This window comes from Callionymus lyra, chromosome 4 (assembly GCF_982586985.1).
Source record: "Callionymus lyra chromosome 4, fCalLyr1.hap1.1, whole genome shotgun sequence".
In the NCBI taxonomy this organism is placed as follows: Eukaryota; Metazoa; Chordata; class Actinopteri; order Syngnathiformes; family Callionymidae; genus Callionymus; species Callionymus lyra.
This window is the reverse complement of record NC_141821.1, coordinates 27989537-28007789: the sequence shown is the minus strand read 5'-3', so window position 1 is coordinate 28007789 and position 18253 is coordinate 27989537. Positions and strand designations below refer to the sequence as shown.

The 18253-nt window shown below is 37.9% G+C and overlaps 1 protein-coding gene across 1 annotated transcript; it reads right to left on the bottom strand.

Annotated features, from left to right (window-relative positions):
- Nucleotides 1-526: 526 nt before the first annotated feature.
- On the bottom strand, nt 527-17477 carry hgfac (HGF activator). The gene is made up of 14 exons (XM_087788165.1): nt 17261-17477; nt 17129-17192; nt 15877-15970; nt 12033-12106; nt 11822-11965; nt 10415-10546; nt 8492-8602; nt 8092-8266; nt 7168-7265; nt 5190-5451; nt 2662-2801; nt 2286-2426; nt 2062-2204; nt 527-838 (listed from the first exon to the last, which is right to left on the bottom strand). The coding sequence occupies exons 1-14, from the start codon at nt 17309-17311 to the stop codon at nt 662-664; spliced, it is 1806 nt and encodes a 601-aa protein (XP_087644291.1). The 5' UTR covers nt 17312-17477; the 3' UTR covers nt 527-661.
- Nucleotides 17478-18253: the final 776 nt, after the last annotated feature.

The window sequence follows — 18253 nt, the reverse complement described above, 5'->3', positions numbered from 1 at the left end:
CTTAAAGAGTAGCAACAAACGAGTGGTTTCTTTGTTGTTACATCGATTTAAAGTTACTGGTGAGAACATGACGGCCTTTACGTGTTTATTTGTTTTTTATTTTTAATTTTCATCAACTCATGTAACAAACTTTTAGATTTTAAATCAAAGTCCTAATATTGAGTAAATTATTCTTTTATTTTTCATGCCAGTTAAAATGCATTTTACAATAAGAGCAAAACTTTATTCCTACATAGTGTGTATTAGGAACGTTGCCATCTAGCGGCCAAAAGATCTCCACGCAGCTGCGAAAGCAATACATAAGTAAGTCATTTTTATTTATATAGCGCTTTTCCAGACCAGGGTCACAAAGCGCTTAAGCAATCAAAACAATACTAAATAAAGTATATACTTTAAAGATCAAGATAAAACTGATAACACAACAGGAGTTCAAGAAAATCAAGGAAAAGCCTGAACAAATAAAAACGTCTTAAGATGTTTCTTCAAGGAGTCAGTAGATCCATCAAGCGCAAAGAGAGAGAAACCATCAGGATATTCATTTATTTTGAAAATTATACAAACTTTTATTCAGTATAAACAAGTTTCACAAAAAATAAAAAATAAAATGTTTTGTACAATGCATAGAAAATACAAAATGTTGATTAAAGTTCAAAAACCTCTGTCATAAAGCATTTTTAGGTTTGCGTTGGATGACTGACTTGATCCAGTCAATGTAGTTTGTCACTCGGGTGTAAACACCGGGTTTTCCAGTGCGTCCGCAGCCGTCGCCCCAGCTGATGATCCCAAACAGGAAGCTGACGTCGTCCCTCTCGCAGGCCAGAGGGCCCCCCGAGTCACCCTGAGGAGGGAGACACACACACACACACTCAGATGCTCGCTCATAAATATTTGTGCACACAGAGTGAGTCAGACAGTTGAATCCAAGATGAATGTACGCACACCGACTTCAGAGGGGAATCCCCATTAATGTTGCAAACTACTGCTTTATGTCACTGTTATGAATAACTCACCAACATAACAGGAAGGTTTCTCATCCAACAAACTCCAAAATAGAAAAGACGTAGGTTGTTTAAAGCTTGTCACGAAGAGGCAGTACACAATGTTACACTTCATGAGCTCAATAATTGTCTGTCAAATGGAGGCTTAGATAGTAACTTGCATATTAGTTCTGATAGTTGTTCCTTGTTGACACCGGTGACATCTTGCCACGTTTTTTTATTACCATCTGCGTTGTAAAACTGACCTTTAATATGAGAAGAGAGACATCAAAGCTCTGGCTGATACTTCACTTTCATAAAAACATCACAGACTGTTATCTCGTTCAAAAATGTCCTGATCGTGAACCGAGAAATGATTCGAGGCAGATGTTTCGGTTTCATCTGCTCTTCTCAACAAATCTTCTATCCTCATCTCACTTATTGAGATTCTTTAAAATCTTCTGTCATTTTTGAGAAAATAAAACTGCACAGTTTGGATTTAAAAAGGTGGCTTTATACCAATATGCTACCTTATTGCTACTCTCTTTCTGTGATTGTGGCTCCAAAAAGTTTAGTATGACAGATGATTTTGTCTATGTTGTGTTTGTAGGTCAATTGAACATATTAAAAATGAGCAAAAGAAAAAAAGGTTTTCAAAATCCAAATTTATTTTGCTATCTATAGTAGTAAAGCTATGATCATAGTCATCCATGTGAGGTGTATACAGTATATATACAGTAAGGTGCTTTACAAATATAAATGACCTACTTATACTCATTTATTCTGACTTGACACAAAGTCTGTCATTTTTTTTTTAATAAAGCGTATAATAACAGTTATATTAGTATCACATAACCATCATCGCTCTTCTGGAAGAGTGAGTCATGAACAAACAATTGATCAAATGTTTAACATCACTTAAGAATATCTGAAAAAAGCCATTAACTTGAGTCTTTTTCTTTTGTCTAAATAATTAGAGCCAGAACTAGAAATGATAAATAGTCAATTTTGAGGTGAGAATTTCAAAAATAACCATGACAGTAATTGATTTATCCCATAATTAATTCTAAATGAAAATACAAACCTGACATGCGTCGGCGCAGCCGCTCAGTCCAGCGCAGATCATCCCGTCAGTCACATGGTTTCCATAAACCTCCGGTTTCGTGCAGGTGTCCTGTGAAATCAGTCGGACTCCGGCCTCCTGTAGAGTGGTGAAACCCTTCTTCTCTGTCGGGACGACATCACACCGAGATTTGAACCTTCAACCGTCGGAAAGAGGAAGACAGAAAAAAAAAAAAAGGAACTGACTCTCGCCCATGGATCCCCAGCCGCTGATGCCGCAGCAATAGTCGTCAGGAAACACTGTGCTTTTGTCCGGCAGACAGATGGGCCTGATGAACGGGGTCTTCTTCACACAGTGGCCGTCCTGCTTCTCCAGCCTGATCAGGACTAGCACACAGAGTTGTGGAGTTGTGAGTGAAAGTAGGTATTGTGTATTCATCTGCACAAACTACTCTCATTGTATAATTGTCTGAGGTGAACGAGAATCCAAAAGTGACACACTCTCTAGACAATCTCACTGTTTACACAACTGCTACACACATTTGTTCACACAGCTGCACACGCATACACACAGCCGCTCAGGTGAGTCACAATCGCGTGTGTGTGAGACAGAGATGATTACCTATGTCATGTTGCGTTGCATCGAAGCTGACAAAGTGCTTGTGAAAGACGTATTTGGCCACTCGGAAGGTTTTGCTGTTGGGATTTGTGACGTTTAAGTTCTGCTGACCCAGAACCACACGTAGTTGACTTGGGAAGGGGCTGCAGAAGACAAGCAGGTTTGATTAATTACACAGCTTACATATATATATATATATATATATATATATATATATACAATTTTACATTTATTAGTAGATTTTATTTTATGTAGTTGAATTTCTTGAAGGATCTCCTTGACTTCAATCATATAATAAATATAATAAATAAAGATAACCACACAAATCATGAATCAGCTAAATCTTCCCCTATTTCCATAACTCAGTCTCGAGGATCTGGAGCCTATCCCAGCTACACAGGGTGAGAGGCGGGTGATGCATTGGAAATCTATTTAACTTTACATTCTGAAACAAGCCATAGATCAAGGCACGTCTACACCTGCCTCAGTTTTATTTTTAATACCTTTTACATTTAGTAATCGTTTACATTTCATTTGACTTAAGAAAGCGACTACATTGTGGCAGCCATGAGATACTCTGGGCAGATCTCAACACAAGGGTTTACCAGAATTCACCATTTTTTATCATATACTTAGTGTTTCATTTGAGCTGTAAAGTGTGATCTTCCTTTCTCTTTCTGTCAATGTTGAATTATTCTTCTCTTTTCCGTGAACTCCACTGACATCTGGTACCACAGGTGCGTTGTATCATGACTTATTAATAACCCTTGTGTTAGCTCAGGGTCAATGTGACCCGATGTTCCGAAAACAAATAACTAACAACCTCCACAACTGCATGTGTATTTCTTAAAGCCGGCAAAGGTCGTTCACCGTGGCCAAGTGGCAACACAAGGGATACCACAAACACCTTTTTTTTAGGGCTGTCAGGTCACCTTGACCCTAAGACAACACAAGGGTTAGGTCAAGATACAAATAAGGGGGTAATAATTGTTGCCTTAATATTAAATATAAAGCCTGACCATGACTCTAGATATTGTATTTCTGACCAGTTTCCAGCTGAAAGCGCCTCAGTGACCTTGACTGAGAACACATTCCTAGTAATTGACATCACAAGGTGACGGATGCTTGTGCATGTAAACAGACGAGAAGCGTGAGACCTTTTTAGGTTTTCCTCGAACTGTTTGTCTAATTATAGGCAAGTCCATAACGCCGGGATGCTGAGGGTCAAAGGCTTTTAAGCGTCGAGCACACGACCTCTGCACCAAAGATACCAAAGTATCTGGAGCTTGAAATATATATCGTAGTGTTTCTGACAACATTTGTAACCACACGCATCGAAAGGAAATAATATTGGCTTCCATTAAACATTATAGATAACATTGTGTGCCGCCTCACCGCATTATAGATATTTACTTATTGTTTAAGAAAAAAAATATGACCAATGGATAGAATTGTTTTTGTTTTAACCAGCGATGCAAACATTTGTGCTTAGATTAGATTTGTACAGTAGTTTAGAGTCATTAAATGTTCCATTTAGATGATATATTTGACTGAGGCATTCAAAGGTAACTGAGGAGTTGCTGTTTGATCAAATCACGATTTGCATTCGCTTTTGTTAAAACTGGGGTTTTTTTCGGTTTACCATCACATTAAAATTGTAATATAATCTATACTGAAAACCTTCCTTAGAATAAAAAAATCAATATTATTTCTTCGGATTCTGGAATATTTACATTGACATGTATTTTGAAAATGACTTTCAATGATTCTCCATCATATGATACTGTAAAACATACTGTATTTATATATTTTGTATAATCATCTGCACTGTTCACAATGTTAGCAATCCATGGTGACATGTAACTGAAGTCGTGGTACATTATTAAATAGTAAATATTCTGTTCATATACTGACCTTGACCAATTGCAACACAGTAGGAGTGGACTGGTAGGAAACTTATTTCTGCTGTACATACTCCTACTTTTGTGGTTTATACACTGAATACATTTATATATGTTATACATTTTTACAAAACCCTTGAGCCATCCCCTTATTCAGGCGAACAATATTCACAGGCGAACGGAAAATATCTTCTTTTATTATTGTTCTTCAAATTCTGCAGCCACATTTACACAACTACAAATAAACTGCATTTCAGTATGTTACCGATATTACATATTTATTGCCACAGATGCTATTTACACCTTTAACCCATTGTGTTCTCTCGGAGTCAAGATGACCCGCAGGCCTGAACACAAATGTGTTTGTGGTATCCCTTGTGTTATCTCAGCCTCAACCTCCCTGGCTACTAGAAATAAATATGCAATGGTGTGGGTTTTCCACCTTGAGCAAGGGAAGGGATACCACAAACATATTTGGGTAAAAAAGGGGTAAAAAATGGGTAAATAATGAAAAAAAGGTTAAAAAAATGAAAAAAAAATCGTTCTTATTATGTATCCACAATCATTTATAATATCCCTTTTTTTTCGGTTTAAACAAAGTACGTTGAATATATTTTCAATAAGACTTACTTGTCAAAGAAGCAATGTGCCGCCGAGACGATCCAGCAGGAGGAAACTAGAGTTCCAGCACAAAAGAAGGACTCGCCCTCGTAAATGGCTGCCACCCAAGGGTGAGTACCAGGCAGCGCGGAGCTTCCGCCAAGGATTCTTCCTCTAGACACAGTCAAGCGCTTCTTGTGCACCGTCCCACACGAAGGCCTCTTGGCTGGTTTGAACGTCGTTGGCTTATTCGCTCCTGGGATGGCGTTGATGCTGACTCTTCTAGAAGAGGCTGTAGACAAAAAACAGGATTAGTAACAGGTCCTTTTAACTCACCATTCTACCAATTAAAGATACAGAATCAAAATTATACGTTTATAATCCATTTTTTCTTTAAGGCTCAGACTTTTCCAGTGTTAGAGTTTAATGCCAACAGTGCGCCTGAGTGGCAGCTCGTCAGGACACAGACTGAATTTTCCTCTCAAGAATATATAAAATAAAAAGATTAATATAACCGTATCCCTCACAAAATACTTGCAACGAAGTCTGTAACCATAACATTTTAAAGCAGACATTGTCAAGTGCGGTCCAGGGTCCACATGTAGCCCTTAGTGAGGTCAGAGTGAATAAAAAAAAAACAATATATAGATGTTCTTGGTCTGTACATAAAATGTACTTTAAAAAATGTACTTATAATTTACTTACTAACTTACTTATTGTAAAAAGAAATCCATTATAATCGAACTTGAAAAACGTTTTATATCCTTTTTTCTTACAAAAGTATTCTGAATGAAAAAGTGAACAAACATTATTTGAAAATAATGTTAAAAAATAATATTTTAATTTAATGCTAGTTTCACATATTCCAAATACCCTTTGACCTTAAACCTGGATAATATTAGTTTTACAACGTTTTTATTTTTATTGTCTGTCAAAATAAGTTGAAAATCTATTTGGAAATAAAGTTTCTTTATATAATTTTTTTTAAATGTTTTCTAGTTATTTGATCAGTTATATTGAAAATATTTAACTGAAATAAATGTAAAAAAATGAAATAATGTACAATTTGTTTAGTGTGTAATATAATAAACTTTTCATAAATTTTGAAGTTGCTCCATCATTCCAAGGCTTTTTCTGTATCCCTTTTTTTATTTTCCTCCATGGTCATAGTCATAGCACACAATGTGGGCCTTTACAGAACTTTATTGTTCACCTCAGACGTACACACAAAGACCTGAGCGAGTGCTTGTGTGTACGTCTGAGGTGTTGATCACAGAGTTACTGTGTTGCACCTCAGAGGAATGAGTCTGGCCCTGAAAGTGCTCTGGTGTGTGTCCAGCACATTATAAAGTGTGTGTGTTAAACCGCCTAAGACGACCTGCAGCTTGAAAACTTTAACAACATCTCCAAGAGTCCAGGTTCTCTGAATCAGTGGCACCAAAGTGTTTGAATGTTTTCACATGAACTTTTTCACGCCTGATTCCAACTAGTTGAATACTGACCCAAGAAAGTAGCACCATGAACAATGCAGTATCTCTGAACACACACCTCTTAATATCTCTCTTAATAACGCATTATTAATCGTCCCCGAAGAGCAAACAAACTCTATTCCAAAAGAGCTACACACATCTGTCAGAGACACAGCTGGTAGAGTCCAAGCACACTGCTGGCAGCACAACACACACACCTGCGCCAAGTCTCTCGCCACATTCCACCTTCCTCTAGTCCTTGTTATTAAAAGATATAATCACTGTTTCTACAGCGCGAGATGAGTTGATCGATTAACAACACTGACAGGTTTTGGAATCTATTTACTACAATGATAAATTCCTTCAATTACAAATGGGTTATCATGTGACCATAATGTGAAAATTATTACATTATTCTTTTAGTTGTCAGGAATGTGACTATATTTCCTAAAAAAGGTGTCTCGCTTAATACAAAAAAAAATCTAGTCTACCAACTAACGTGGAGAAAATGTCTTTAGAAGCGTGGATAGTTGACTCACACATAGCCATGACACAAGGAGGAATGTCACAATACTCCCAGGAGATGGCGCCGTCATTCAGCGTGTAACACCAGGGCATGTTGTCTCCATCTGGATTCCTGTGCGCACAGAAACGAGCATGACATCATTGTTTTGAACTGATGGCATTAGTCAGAGGAATATATTTCTGCCTGAGAGTCCACTTTTCCTTTCTTCTGTGTTGTTTAGAAAGACCTGCCTTGATCGACTAGAGTTGACTTTGAGTCCCATTACACACATGTTAGTGTTTGGAAGGTTTGTCAGAACTATTTATACCTACAGGATATCTTGTCTTTTAAAAAAAGAAAACTATCGCTAACAAGCTCTGTAGTCATAGCAACAGTTTCAGCAGAAAGGAAGAGGTGGATGTATAGAGAGAAGTCATAATAATGATCATCACTGACTGAGGTTCCAACTTGAGGATGAAAAGTGGATGCGTAGTGAATTATACATGGTTGAAGCTCAATAAAGATACTTTTATCTAGATGATATTTGAAGAGTGACAGTATTGTGGGTTCATGTGACAGATTTGGTAGTAAATGGTAATAAACAAAATATATATTTAATAACTTTTCAATTAAAAAAAGGGGATCTTAGTTCCCTTTCACTCTAACAAGACACAAGATATGATTTTTTTCAAGTCTTCAAGTGTGTTGAGTAATCAGCAGATCTGGTTGAAAATGAAATATCACAGCTTGATTTCACAACCTTTGGCAGAATCTCAGTCAATTCAGCTGAGCATGCAGAACGCCTGACGTCAGTGTCACACACTTTACGACTTAACATGTGCTTTAAGGAAGATTGTTGGTTCATTCTGAGGAACAAGAAGTCCTGATGGACAACAAACTAGTCTTGTACTTTTAACGTCAACATGTATCGCTGCGAGTGGATCATGCGAGGACACACCTGCAGTAGGCGTGTTCTCCGAGGCCTCTGAGGGGCGACGCTGCCACAGTGCCCACGTGCAACTCATCGTACAGCAGCTCAGAGTTCCAGGGCAGACACTTAGCGCCGGACTGCGTGGTGTTGGCCAGCCCTCTGTAACCTCTGCCCCGGCTGGAGAAGCACTCTGTGTCTGGTTCTGAAACACAAGAGAACATCTGTGATCACAGGTCCAGGAGGAAAGTTCAATATAATAGCATGCTTAACACATGGAGCCAGTTCAAGACCTTCTGAAATATTGTAAAAATGAAAAGAGAGAAATATAGATTCGATTTAAACTATACGTATCGGTAAAAGTATTCATAATTATTGAGTTTTTGATGGACAGATTATTACAGGTCATCAAAACAAAGATGGCTCTCACCAAGACTGCAGTCCGGACCGCTGTAGCCTTGCCTGCAGTAACACACTTTCTTGCCGGTGTCACTGATCATTCGACACAATCCTCCGTTCTGACATGGGTTCGCTCGACATTCTGGAACACATCAAGCCCCATCAGAAAAACTCAGTTTGAGGCGCAGGGAAGGTGCAGCGGCAGAATAAATAAACCTGGAGGGAAAGTCTAAACATATGGTCCGTGAGTACAAACATTCATGGGGCAAAATGTGCAAGTTCTGTGCAAGTGAAAGTTGGGGTGAGGATTAAACAAAAGACAAAAGTCTTTTATTATTTAAAAAATAATTTGAATAATTACACAAATAGGCTTTAATAGGTATGTTTGGTTGAATTAAGTACATTTTTGTTTCTTAGTGTTTAAATGTATTAAAATGAAATCATTAATACCACAGACATGTCTTAAATGTAAAAATAAAATAATTAAACCATTAAAGATTAAAATATAACATGAAATGTTCAAATATAAGCTTTAAAATATGTTAATATTAATATAATCTTAAAAACGAAATATTCATACACAGAAAGGATAGTTTACTTTTTTTCTACTCACCCTCATATCGACTAAAGGTTGGGATTATTTTCAGAGTAATCTGTTCCCCTTTAGAGTTATAGGCAAAAATGTATGTCCATTTAAATGTAGCTACTGGCGCTGAGTTGTCGCCATTTTCATCTTTGTCAAGACACACTAGCAATATTTACACGCATTCTGTGTAGCATGTTGGTTCTTTAGCTTGTGCAACAAACAATCTTAAAATATAGACATGTTTAGGTTTTATCAAAACAATTATTCATGTCGAGGCTGAAATAAAAGATGGACATTACAGACAAGCAGTATGGAAGTGTTTGGATGTAAGGTAGAGCCTGACCATGAATAGATCTGAAAGTAAGAACAAGAATTTTAAAGTTGAATTAACTAGCAGCCAGTGAAGAGTTTTAAGAATCAGGGAAATGTGAGTTCTTCTACTAGAGCGGCTCAGAATTCTCGCTGCAGAGTTTTGTATTAACTGCAGGCGAAGCAGCTCCTTCTTGTTTAGACACCAAATAAACTTTTACAATAGTATAAACGAGAAGACACAAACACATGGATTACAAGCTCCAGATTGTGTTGTGTCATCATTTTCCTAAGTTTAGAGAGTTGTGAGGGTGAGTAGAAAATGAGTGAAGTTTGAATACTGGATCACTTTACGATATATCTTTGAAAACATGTTAAAACAATCCAAAGATGTTATGAATGTGTTAAAAACATACACAGAAAAAAAGATATCCGAGCACAAATACAGGTTTAAACACATGTTTTAAGAATACACAAGGATGGAGGCTCACTATCCCACACTTTGAAAACCACTGGCCTAAAACAAAACCAACACCGGCTTGATTGGTTGCTTCACCCTCGACTGAGGAGAGCTGTTGACTCCACTGGTCCGGCAGAGAAGAAGCATATCTTAAGAGCATCTCCAGCCTTGTGGGGCTATCACTTTATACAATGTTATTATTACTGGGAGAACTGCCCCGATCCGTATAACAAAATAAAGTTTCGGCTGAGGAAGCACGAAACCGCCCAACCACTTTCAAGTCTTACACGGATGGGATCCTGCCACACATCCCTGAACGCCCCCCTATTGAAGTGAACCCTCCAAAAGGACCAGCGGGGCGTGTCCTAAAATACTTAGTCACACTGAGTCATAGAATCTTCCATTACAAGTTTGAGTAACTATGGAGCTGTGATCAAAGCTTGGGAAGGGCGCTCACTAGAGCTCAGCGCAGGAGTCGTTCGAGGTCGAGTCTCACATGTCAGGTGTCCAAATATAATCTAAGCTTCGATCAATCCCCTGCTGGGTTTCATTCCTTCCGACCAGAGACGCTGCAGGAAGAGATGAAAAGGTGTTCTTACTTGTGTAGGGCACTCGCTCACACCTGACGTCTCCGGCCTCACACGAGCATTGTTCCACGTTACGGAGGTTGATCCGTCCCCATGACTCTCCGGTGTCATAATAGTGCAGGTGTAGGGTTTCATAGCACTTCCCTGGAACAGAGGAAGAGAGGAGACATGAAGGGCGAGCTTTCACTGCTTCCAGGGCAGGCAACAAATGAAACATCTGTGAGCCCTGGCCTGCTGATGAACAACCACTGTGACTTAATGCTCAATGTTTCCAGTTTACTGGAGTGTATGAAATAGAAAATGAAAAAAATCATTGAACAGAGAACAAGATTAAAAGGAGGTTGTACAAAATATTTACACATGGTCGGTGCAAAGACAACATATTGGACAGGAATAGATGGATGGGGTTGTTCAATTTCAGGTGACATGTCATGTGACCAGGTGAGTGAAGCTCAAGCCACAAGACAGAAATTTCAAAGAAAAAGAGCTTTATTAAAAAATAAATAGTAAGTAAGAAAAAATCTGATTTGAGTCGTTGTTTTTGTTTTAATAAGTAATTTGAATGGAAATAAATGCATTAAAGAAACAATATGTAACATTATGACATAATTATATATTTTCATAATACCTGTAGTGATGGTTTATTTCCTAACAGTCATGACTCTAAGATTCATGTAGTATAACTTTATAGCTGTTATTTTAAGAGTGTTGTCTTCAAAGTGTAACTTTGTCTGGACCACACACTGGTCTCTGAGTGTCATGTGACCACCAAACTGTGTTACAGCAATGGTTCATATGAAGTATTGACAGACTTTTTTTTTAACACACCAGGAAAACAAAACAAGAAACTGACACAATAAGAGCTTGTCTTGATCTTTGAAGTATGTACTGTTTTGAGTATTGTTTTGTTTGTTAAAGCGCTTTGTGACCCTGGTCTCGAAAAGCGCTATATAAATAAATATTACTTACTTACTTACTTACTTACTATCTTGCTTTCTAAATAAATGTGTATGCTGGATTTGGAACCTCGGACATTTAACGTAATTTGACATTTTTGTTTTAAAATATATATTTAGCTCAGTTCAACTTTTTTGTTTAACGTCTCATGAGAATTTAAATGAGGATCTTGGTCAGATTTAGACAAACATCAATTTTTGACCCTGGTCTAGATAGGCACTCTAGAAATAATCATTACTTACTTACTTAATAATAATAATAATAATATGTTTTATTTATAATGCACTTTACATTTGCACACACATTTTAAAGTGCTTTCACTTTATCACTGTTTCAGGTTCACTACACTGGACGTGTGCAGAATTGTTGAACATAAACAATGGAGGGACGACTAAACACTATAAAAACACACAGAAGGAAAGATGGTGGACGACCTCACTCAATCCAACCACTGACACTTACTCTGCTCACACAGTCTCCCAGAGAAAGCCTCTGGACACTGGCACTCAGAGCTCGGTGAGTCCGGGTAGCTTCTGCACAATCCTCCATTCTGACACGGACTCCCTCGACACGGGTCGGTGGGTCGGCGCGAGGTGTGGACGGAAGCTGAGACACGGAGACAAACAAGTTAACAAAGTGAAAGCGCAGAGCGACTTTCGGTGAAGGCTCTGACCGTTTGACCCACGGTTCTCCAGCGCACAGTATCCTCCCATCCTGTCTCGGTCGAAGTTCGAGGTGAGAGAGCACCTGTCGAAGGTAAAACATCACGTCAGAAATGTAAATACAATGATCGTAGGACAAGTCGCATCTCGTAGATTACATCATCTCACACACAAGGTTGATAAAAGAAATCAACAAAACACATTAAAGACGATGTTTCTAGCACTCTTCAAGTCTATATCTCTCTTGGATCCTTCTTATTAACGATCATCATTATGTCGAATTATGTCGTATTTAAAGTAAGTCATTGGCAGGTTGTTGCCTGTCTATTTAACCTACAAAGGAAAAGTCTTAATCCAAAAATCTGTTCTCAAGTGGAGTGACAGCAGGGATTCCCACACATCCATTTTTATCTCTTCTTTCGGTGACACTTCCAAAACTACAACTCCTATAATTTACTTTAATACTTTTCCTGTGTCAGAACTTTCCCGACATGTTTATGGAAGTCTCACAGTACTTCCATGTACAAGGTATATATCTTAAGAAAGGTTCTACAAAAAGTTTAAAATTGAATCAGACTTAAATTTGTTTGAATCTTTAGAGCTTAACATGAATAAAATGTAAAAATAAAAGGCACTTTTCTAGGCTGCTTTGAATCAATGTCTCTGCTAAATGACCCAAACCAAACCATGACGCAAAAATATACATATTTAGTTCAACAAAAGTTATCTGATTCAGGACCTGCTGTGACCCGTTCATTGTATTTTGTGTCTCATCATTCACTGTCTTGTCACACCTGGCCCTCCCTTGTACACAACATCAGCATCTCAGTGCTGCCACTTAGATGACCCTCATGTGTCCTACCGGCACATTTTCCCCACGTCTACTGTAACGAAAGTCTTTTCCTTCTGGCTCAGTGTGTTGCACCATCATACACTCAAAGCTCTTCTCTAAGGGCCTCAAACTTGAACCTGCAGATCGACGGCCATGATGCTCTTTATAATGTAGGCATCATCATAATGACGTCTTCTTGTGTGTCATCACACACTGTGTGGAGGCTGAATTATGATCCCACACATATTTCTTATCAAAGACCGGCACATTTATTCATTCTACATTCATACCTGGAGGCCCCGGGAGCTCTTTTATACGCTCGTGAGCACATCACTGAACAATGCAGCGTCACAGGCTGAAGTAGCAGGATGTGTAGGAGGACCTAAGTACGTAATCGTATCAGTCCATTCATGTCTCCTGAGGAGCTGGATTCCTTTTGTCACTGTGGATGCAACTGTGAGGAACATGAGATCAATTCTGTTGATAGACCTCATCAGCTTATTTCTCTTGTGGAAAACTTCTCTTTGACACTGCAATGTTGAGACATGCAGTGAGACAATCCTGGAGATCTACACTGTGACCAAAATCTTCACTCATAGATAGATGACAGGTAAAGATCCAGTGTGACCTTCAGTGTCTTGTTTTAGGAACGGAACCAGCGCCAGTGATACACTTTCAGCATCAGTTGTTGCCTCAGATGAGAGCATCTCATGACATTTAAAGAAAGTTCAAAGTGTTGTTAAGGTTTGTGTGGTACATGACATTTTACAAAAGGGACCTTTTACTCAATTGAAAATGTAACATTTACTCAAGTATAAAAGGGAATGTTCAGAAGTAACACACATTCACGTATAAAAGTAACATTTTCCTCAAGTACAAAAGTAATTTTTACCCAGTAATTATTGGATTATAAAAGCATCATTCACTCAAGAAACATTTTACTCAATTAAAAAGTAGCATTTTACTTAAGTACAAAAGTAATATTATAATAAAGTACAAAAGTGTAACACCTACTCAAGTACTAAAGTAAAACTTTACTACAGTACAAATGTAACATTTCACTTAAAAACAGATGTAACATCTCAGTCACGGATCTCAGTTATGTATAATTAAAGTGGTGGAATTGTAAAATACTGTTAGACAGGGGTCTGGGCGCTGCAATCCCCAAGTATGGTCCACGGTGAAGAGTTTTGGCTATTTTTAAATCCCAAAACCATTTGTTTTATTGGCAAGATTTTGGAACTGTGGAAATAATAAGTACTTCTTGGTTAACAACCAGGTTAAAAAGATACATTGTATAAAATACCTTTTCTTTGAAAATACTTCATTAATTTTTCAATAAAACAGCTTGACGGCATTCTACTTCTTCTTTTTGGTTATCTTAGTTTACATGTGAAGTCTTGTTGGGTACAGGAACCTGGAGAGATGTTACAATTTTAAGATAAGTTTTAAGACATTTCCTATAAAAAATAATAATTTAAAATTGCAAGAAATCTTAACAATGGACATGACATCTTAACAATTGTCAATCAGATACTATAAACTTATATTATCCATATTATTATATTATTCATTCCAATAATGTACAACAGCATCCATAGTTAATTTAATGTGTTTGTTGTTTTTGTGGAGGAAATAACTTCACCATATCATCTTAGTGCTTGAAAATGAATCAAATGAAGTGGGTATTGTCAACCACCACCAATTCCAAGAATTCTTTATCGCCATATCTAACCCAGACACAGTTCCGGTATGTCTCTTCTGGAGGATATCGTTCCTCCATGACATGTTGATGTAATCACAAGTTTGCCAAAGTGCACAATTACACAAAACATGTATGACTATGTGTTATTACAAATCAGAATCACTGCACAATATTAACAAAAACCCAGACAATTAATTTTAACATGTTAATTTACCAAAAAATATGAAGATGTTTAGGTTTGTTTTGGTCTTTTTATCGTGCAAAACCGAAACAAACCTACATCCGCGAAAACAACCAAGACAGGATCAATATGTTATATATATATATATATATATATATATATATATATATATATATATATATATAATATCTGATTCACATCTTTCTACAGCTAAATAGCAGTTGAGGCGGTGTGTGCTCACAAACTTCTACGAATCTGTTACAAAAAAGTACAGTAAGTAACATTTTACTCAAGTGCAAATTTAACAGTTTATTCAAAAGCAAAAGTAACATTTTACTCAAGTACAAATTTAACAGTTTACTCAAAAGCAAAAGTAACATTTTACTCAAGGTAACAGTACTTTCTTGGCCTTTGAACTTGAAAAAGGTTGGTATAGTTTGTGGAAGGCCTTCAGATTACATGAGACAATGTTTTTTTAAATGTAAACTGTCCATAAAGGCAGGATAAGGTTCATCCCATCAGAGATGCTGCATTTTCAAGTGCTAAGAACAAATTGGTGGAAATCCTCGATTGTGTTAAGGATTCAAATGATTACCTAAATTTATTTGTTTTTACCTGTATCTGCATTTATTTGTCCTCCATTTTGGCCACATGTGACTGATAGTTTGAACCAAGGGTCGCCAAAGGAGCTGTTCAGGAGCAAATATCTATTTTTCATACAATAACCATCTTATTATGTTACATTTTTTGTTTCCTTTTTTTGTTGCCACATCGGTCATTATTCAAGAATCAATAATGTGATTGGTTCATTGGAGAAATATCATTGATCCATAATAATATATATTGAGTTATTTCAAGTGTGAGCCAAACTCATGGTAGCCCTTCGGGTCACACGGTGTCCTTGGATTATCTTGCAGCTGCAAAAACGTAAATCACCATTTCTGGTGGTATTTGCAGTCAGTTTCCGACCTAATATGAAGTTCATGACATGTAATGGAAAATAACACCATTACAAAACATGATGATGTCACTTCAGCAGGGTGAGTGTGCGTGTGTGCGGTGATATGTGTGTAGTAAACATGTCTTGATTCCATGATTACACACACTTATAGTCAGAGGAAGATGAGCAGGACTCACCATGGAGTTTTGAAGAGCTCGCTGATGCAGTGATGATGAATCCTTCCACCCTGACGAAACGGGAATTTACACTCTTTCCCTGACGTTGTGAAAACTGCCGACACAAGACATCAGATATAAACTAAATTTAAAAAGCCATTTGACTCTATTGGGAAACCATTATTGCATTAAAAAATATATATATATTTGACTGCTCTGTAATTTTAACCATATTTCGCTCATATTGTATTGCACACAAATAAAAGTGTGTCATCATAATACCTCCAGAAAATGTCCTTCAGATGTGAGAATAACATGTAAGAATGGCACAATTGTCTATGATGACTTGTTTGGAATGTTTCCTCCACTTCATCATAGATTTTACGCTTCAACCACAATATGAAAAACATTTATTAAACTTTGAGGGAAAAAAATCTGAAATTTAATTCTAATGACAGCTTCAAATGATTTGACTATATCAATGTGACAGCCTTGACTTTGGACTCGCCCAGTGTGGGTGTGCAATTACATTTCCTCAGGGGCCACATTTGATACAGTGGCTTAAGATAGGGGCCATCAAGCAAAAATAATGGAGTGAAAGGTATAAAAGTAAGTAAGTAAGTAAGTAAGTAAGTGATTTAGATTTTCTAGATCAGGGTCACAAAGCGCTTAAACAAGCCAAAAAATAATAGTCAAAAAATATATACTAAAAGATCGAGATAACACAGAGAAAAAACACAGGTGTCCCAGATCAGGGAAAAGCCTGCACGAATAAGAAAGTCTTAAGAAGTTTCTTGAAGAAGTCAGTGGACTCCATCAGGCGCAAAGAGAGAGGAAGATCATTCCAAAGCTTAGGAGCAACAGCCTAGAAAGGATCGTAATAAAATCAAGCTAAATATGCTTCAATTATTATTTTACTATAAATTATATAACCTTTATTGAAAAAAATCTGATATAAAGCACCTTTTTTTTTCAAACTATATTTTTAAATTCACTAAAATATTTTTGGTGTGCAATAAACAAAAATAAAGTGGAGGAATAAAGTCCTAAAACAAACATTGATGGTTATATTAAGAAACTGGTAATAACTGCTAAATAAATCATCAATAAAGTAAAATAATAAGTCAAAGTAGGAAATACAGGCTGCATGCACCCAGGTTTGAACTTCTCTGGTCTCTGAGATTGCGACAGGTGGGATGAAAAGCAAAAAGGCTGGAATCCAACTGAAAGTATATCATTGGATATATTGATGACCAAACTATTTTTGACGTACCTTTCCCGCTGCCTGCGGGGGTCAGCGTGGAGATGACTGGACCGGGTCCAGGTTCTAAAGTCCGCTGAAAGACACAAGAAGTGTTGGTCGGGATCGCATGAACAGTGTGTGCTGTGTTGCGCACAGACTCACCCCCCGGCTGCAGAAAAGAACAGGTAGAAAGAGCAGGAGGATGTGGAGCATGGTGGAAGTGTTGCGGTTCTGGAGGTTCGGTCACGTTATATCTGCCGGTGTCGCCGTCATCGACCCGCCTCCGCTTATAGAAGCCGCTGCAAGTTCGCTCCTGTCCCACGCGATCCCAGGCCGGATAAAGTAAACCCCGTGAGTCATTGGGCTTCTCGAGACTGAGGCATCCCGGACCGGACCGGTGATCCCGTGCACTGGGCCGGAAGCTGAGAGACTCCCGGGCCGTACTGGAGAGGGAGGAGGAGGCGCAGCAGGGCCGCTCCCCGGGGGGGGGCGGTGTGTGCTCACGAACTTCTACGAGGTATTCCATCCAACATAATGTCTATACACTACTCCCATGTATCCACTTTTTTGCCACTTGCAATGCAATTCTCTGAAGGGATACTGGGTACCAGGAGTAAACATCAGAGCAAAACATTTTTCTATGAGCCTGTCCATTTTCAGCTGGGTTTGTTGCGTAAGTGCTAAGGGATCCATACCCAGCCAAGTCTAGGTTTGTCCAGCCAAGGATCCGTTTTTATGACCATGGCCATCTGTCATGAAAAGATTTGCGGCTCCATCTCTATTAAAGATTTAATACGCGTCGTGTCTAAAATTGGGATGTTAAATGAAAAGCACATTTAAATAACAAACTAGTTTTTTCCATTTGAAAATGTTTTACCTGCCTGGAGGGCTGGCCCATTTCTATTTAAGGGCAGGGGCCCTTATTAAGTGGCCCGTGTGGGTCATTTGCAGCCATGACATTATATTATGCAACCCTCCATTTATTGTGTCCGTTTTTAGAAAGTGAGGGCAAAACAAAGGGATTCGATGATTGTTGAACGCCAGAGGGTTAAGGAATTAAGATCATCACATCAAATCTACCTTAATTCGATGATATACTACATATTAAGATGGAACAGATAACAAAAGAATGTAACATGAGGAAAAATGCCCTAA

What these genes read in the sequence shown, in the direction of transcription:
- hgfac (XM_087788165.1), bottom strand. Translation starts at nt 17,311, where the DNA reads ATGCTCCACATCCTCCTGCTCTTTCTACCTGTTCTTTTCTGCAGCCGG. An exon ending in TGGGAGACTGTGTGAGCAGA is followed by an intron (nt 10,547 to 11,821) that starts GTAAGTGTCAGT and finishes CCTCTGTTCCAG; the next exon opens with GGAAGTGCTATGAAACCCTA. An exon ending in TGAGCGAGTGCCCTACACAA is followed by an intron (nt 8,603 to 10,414) that starts GTAAGAACACCT and finishes GATGTGTTCCAG; the next exon opens with AATGTCGAGCGAACCCATGT.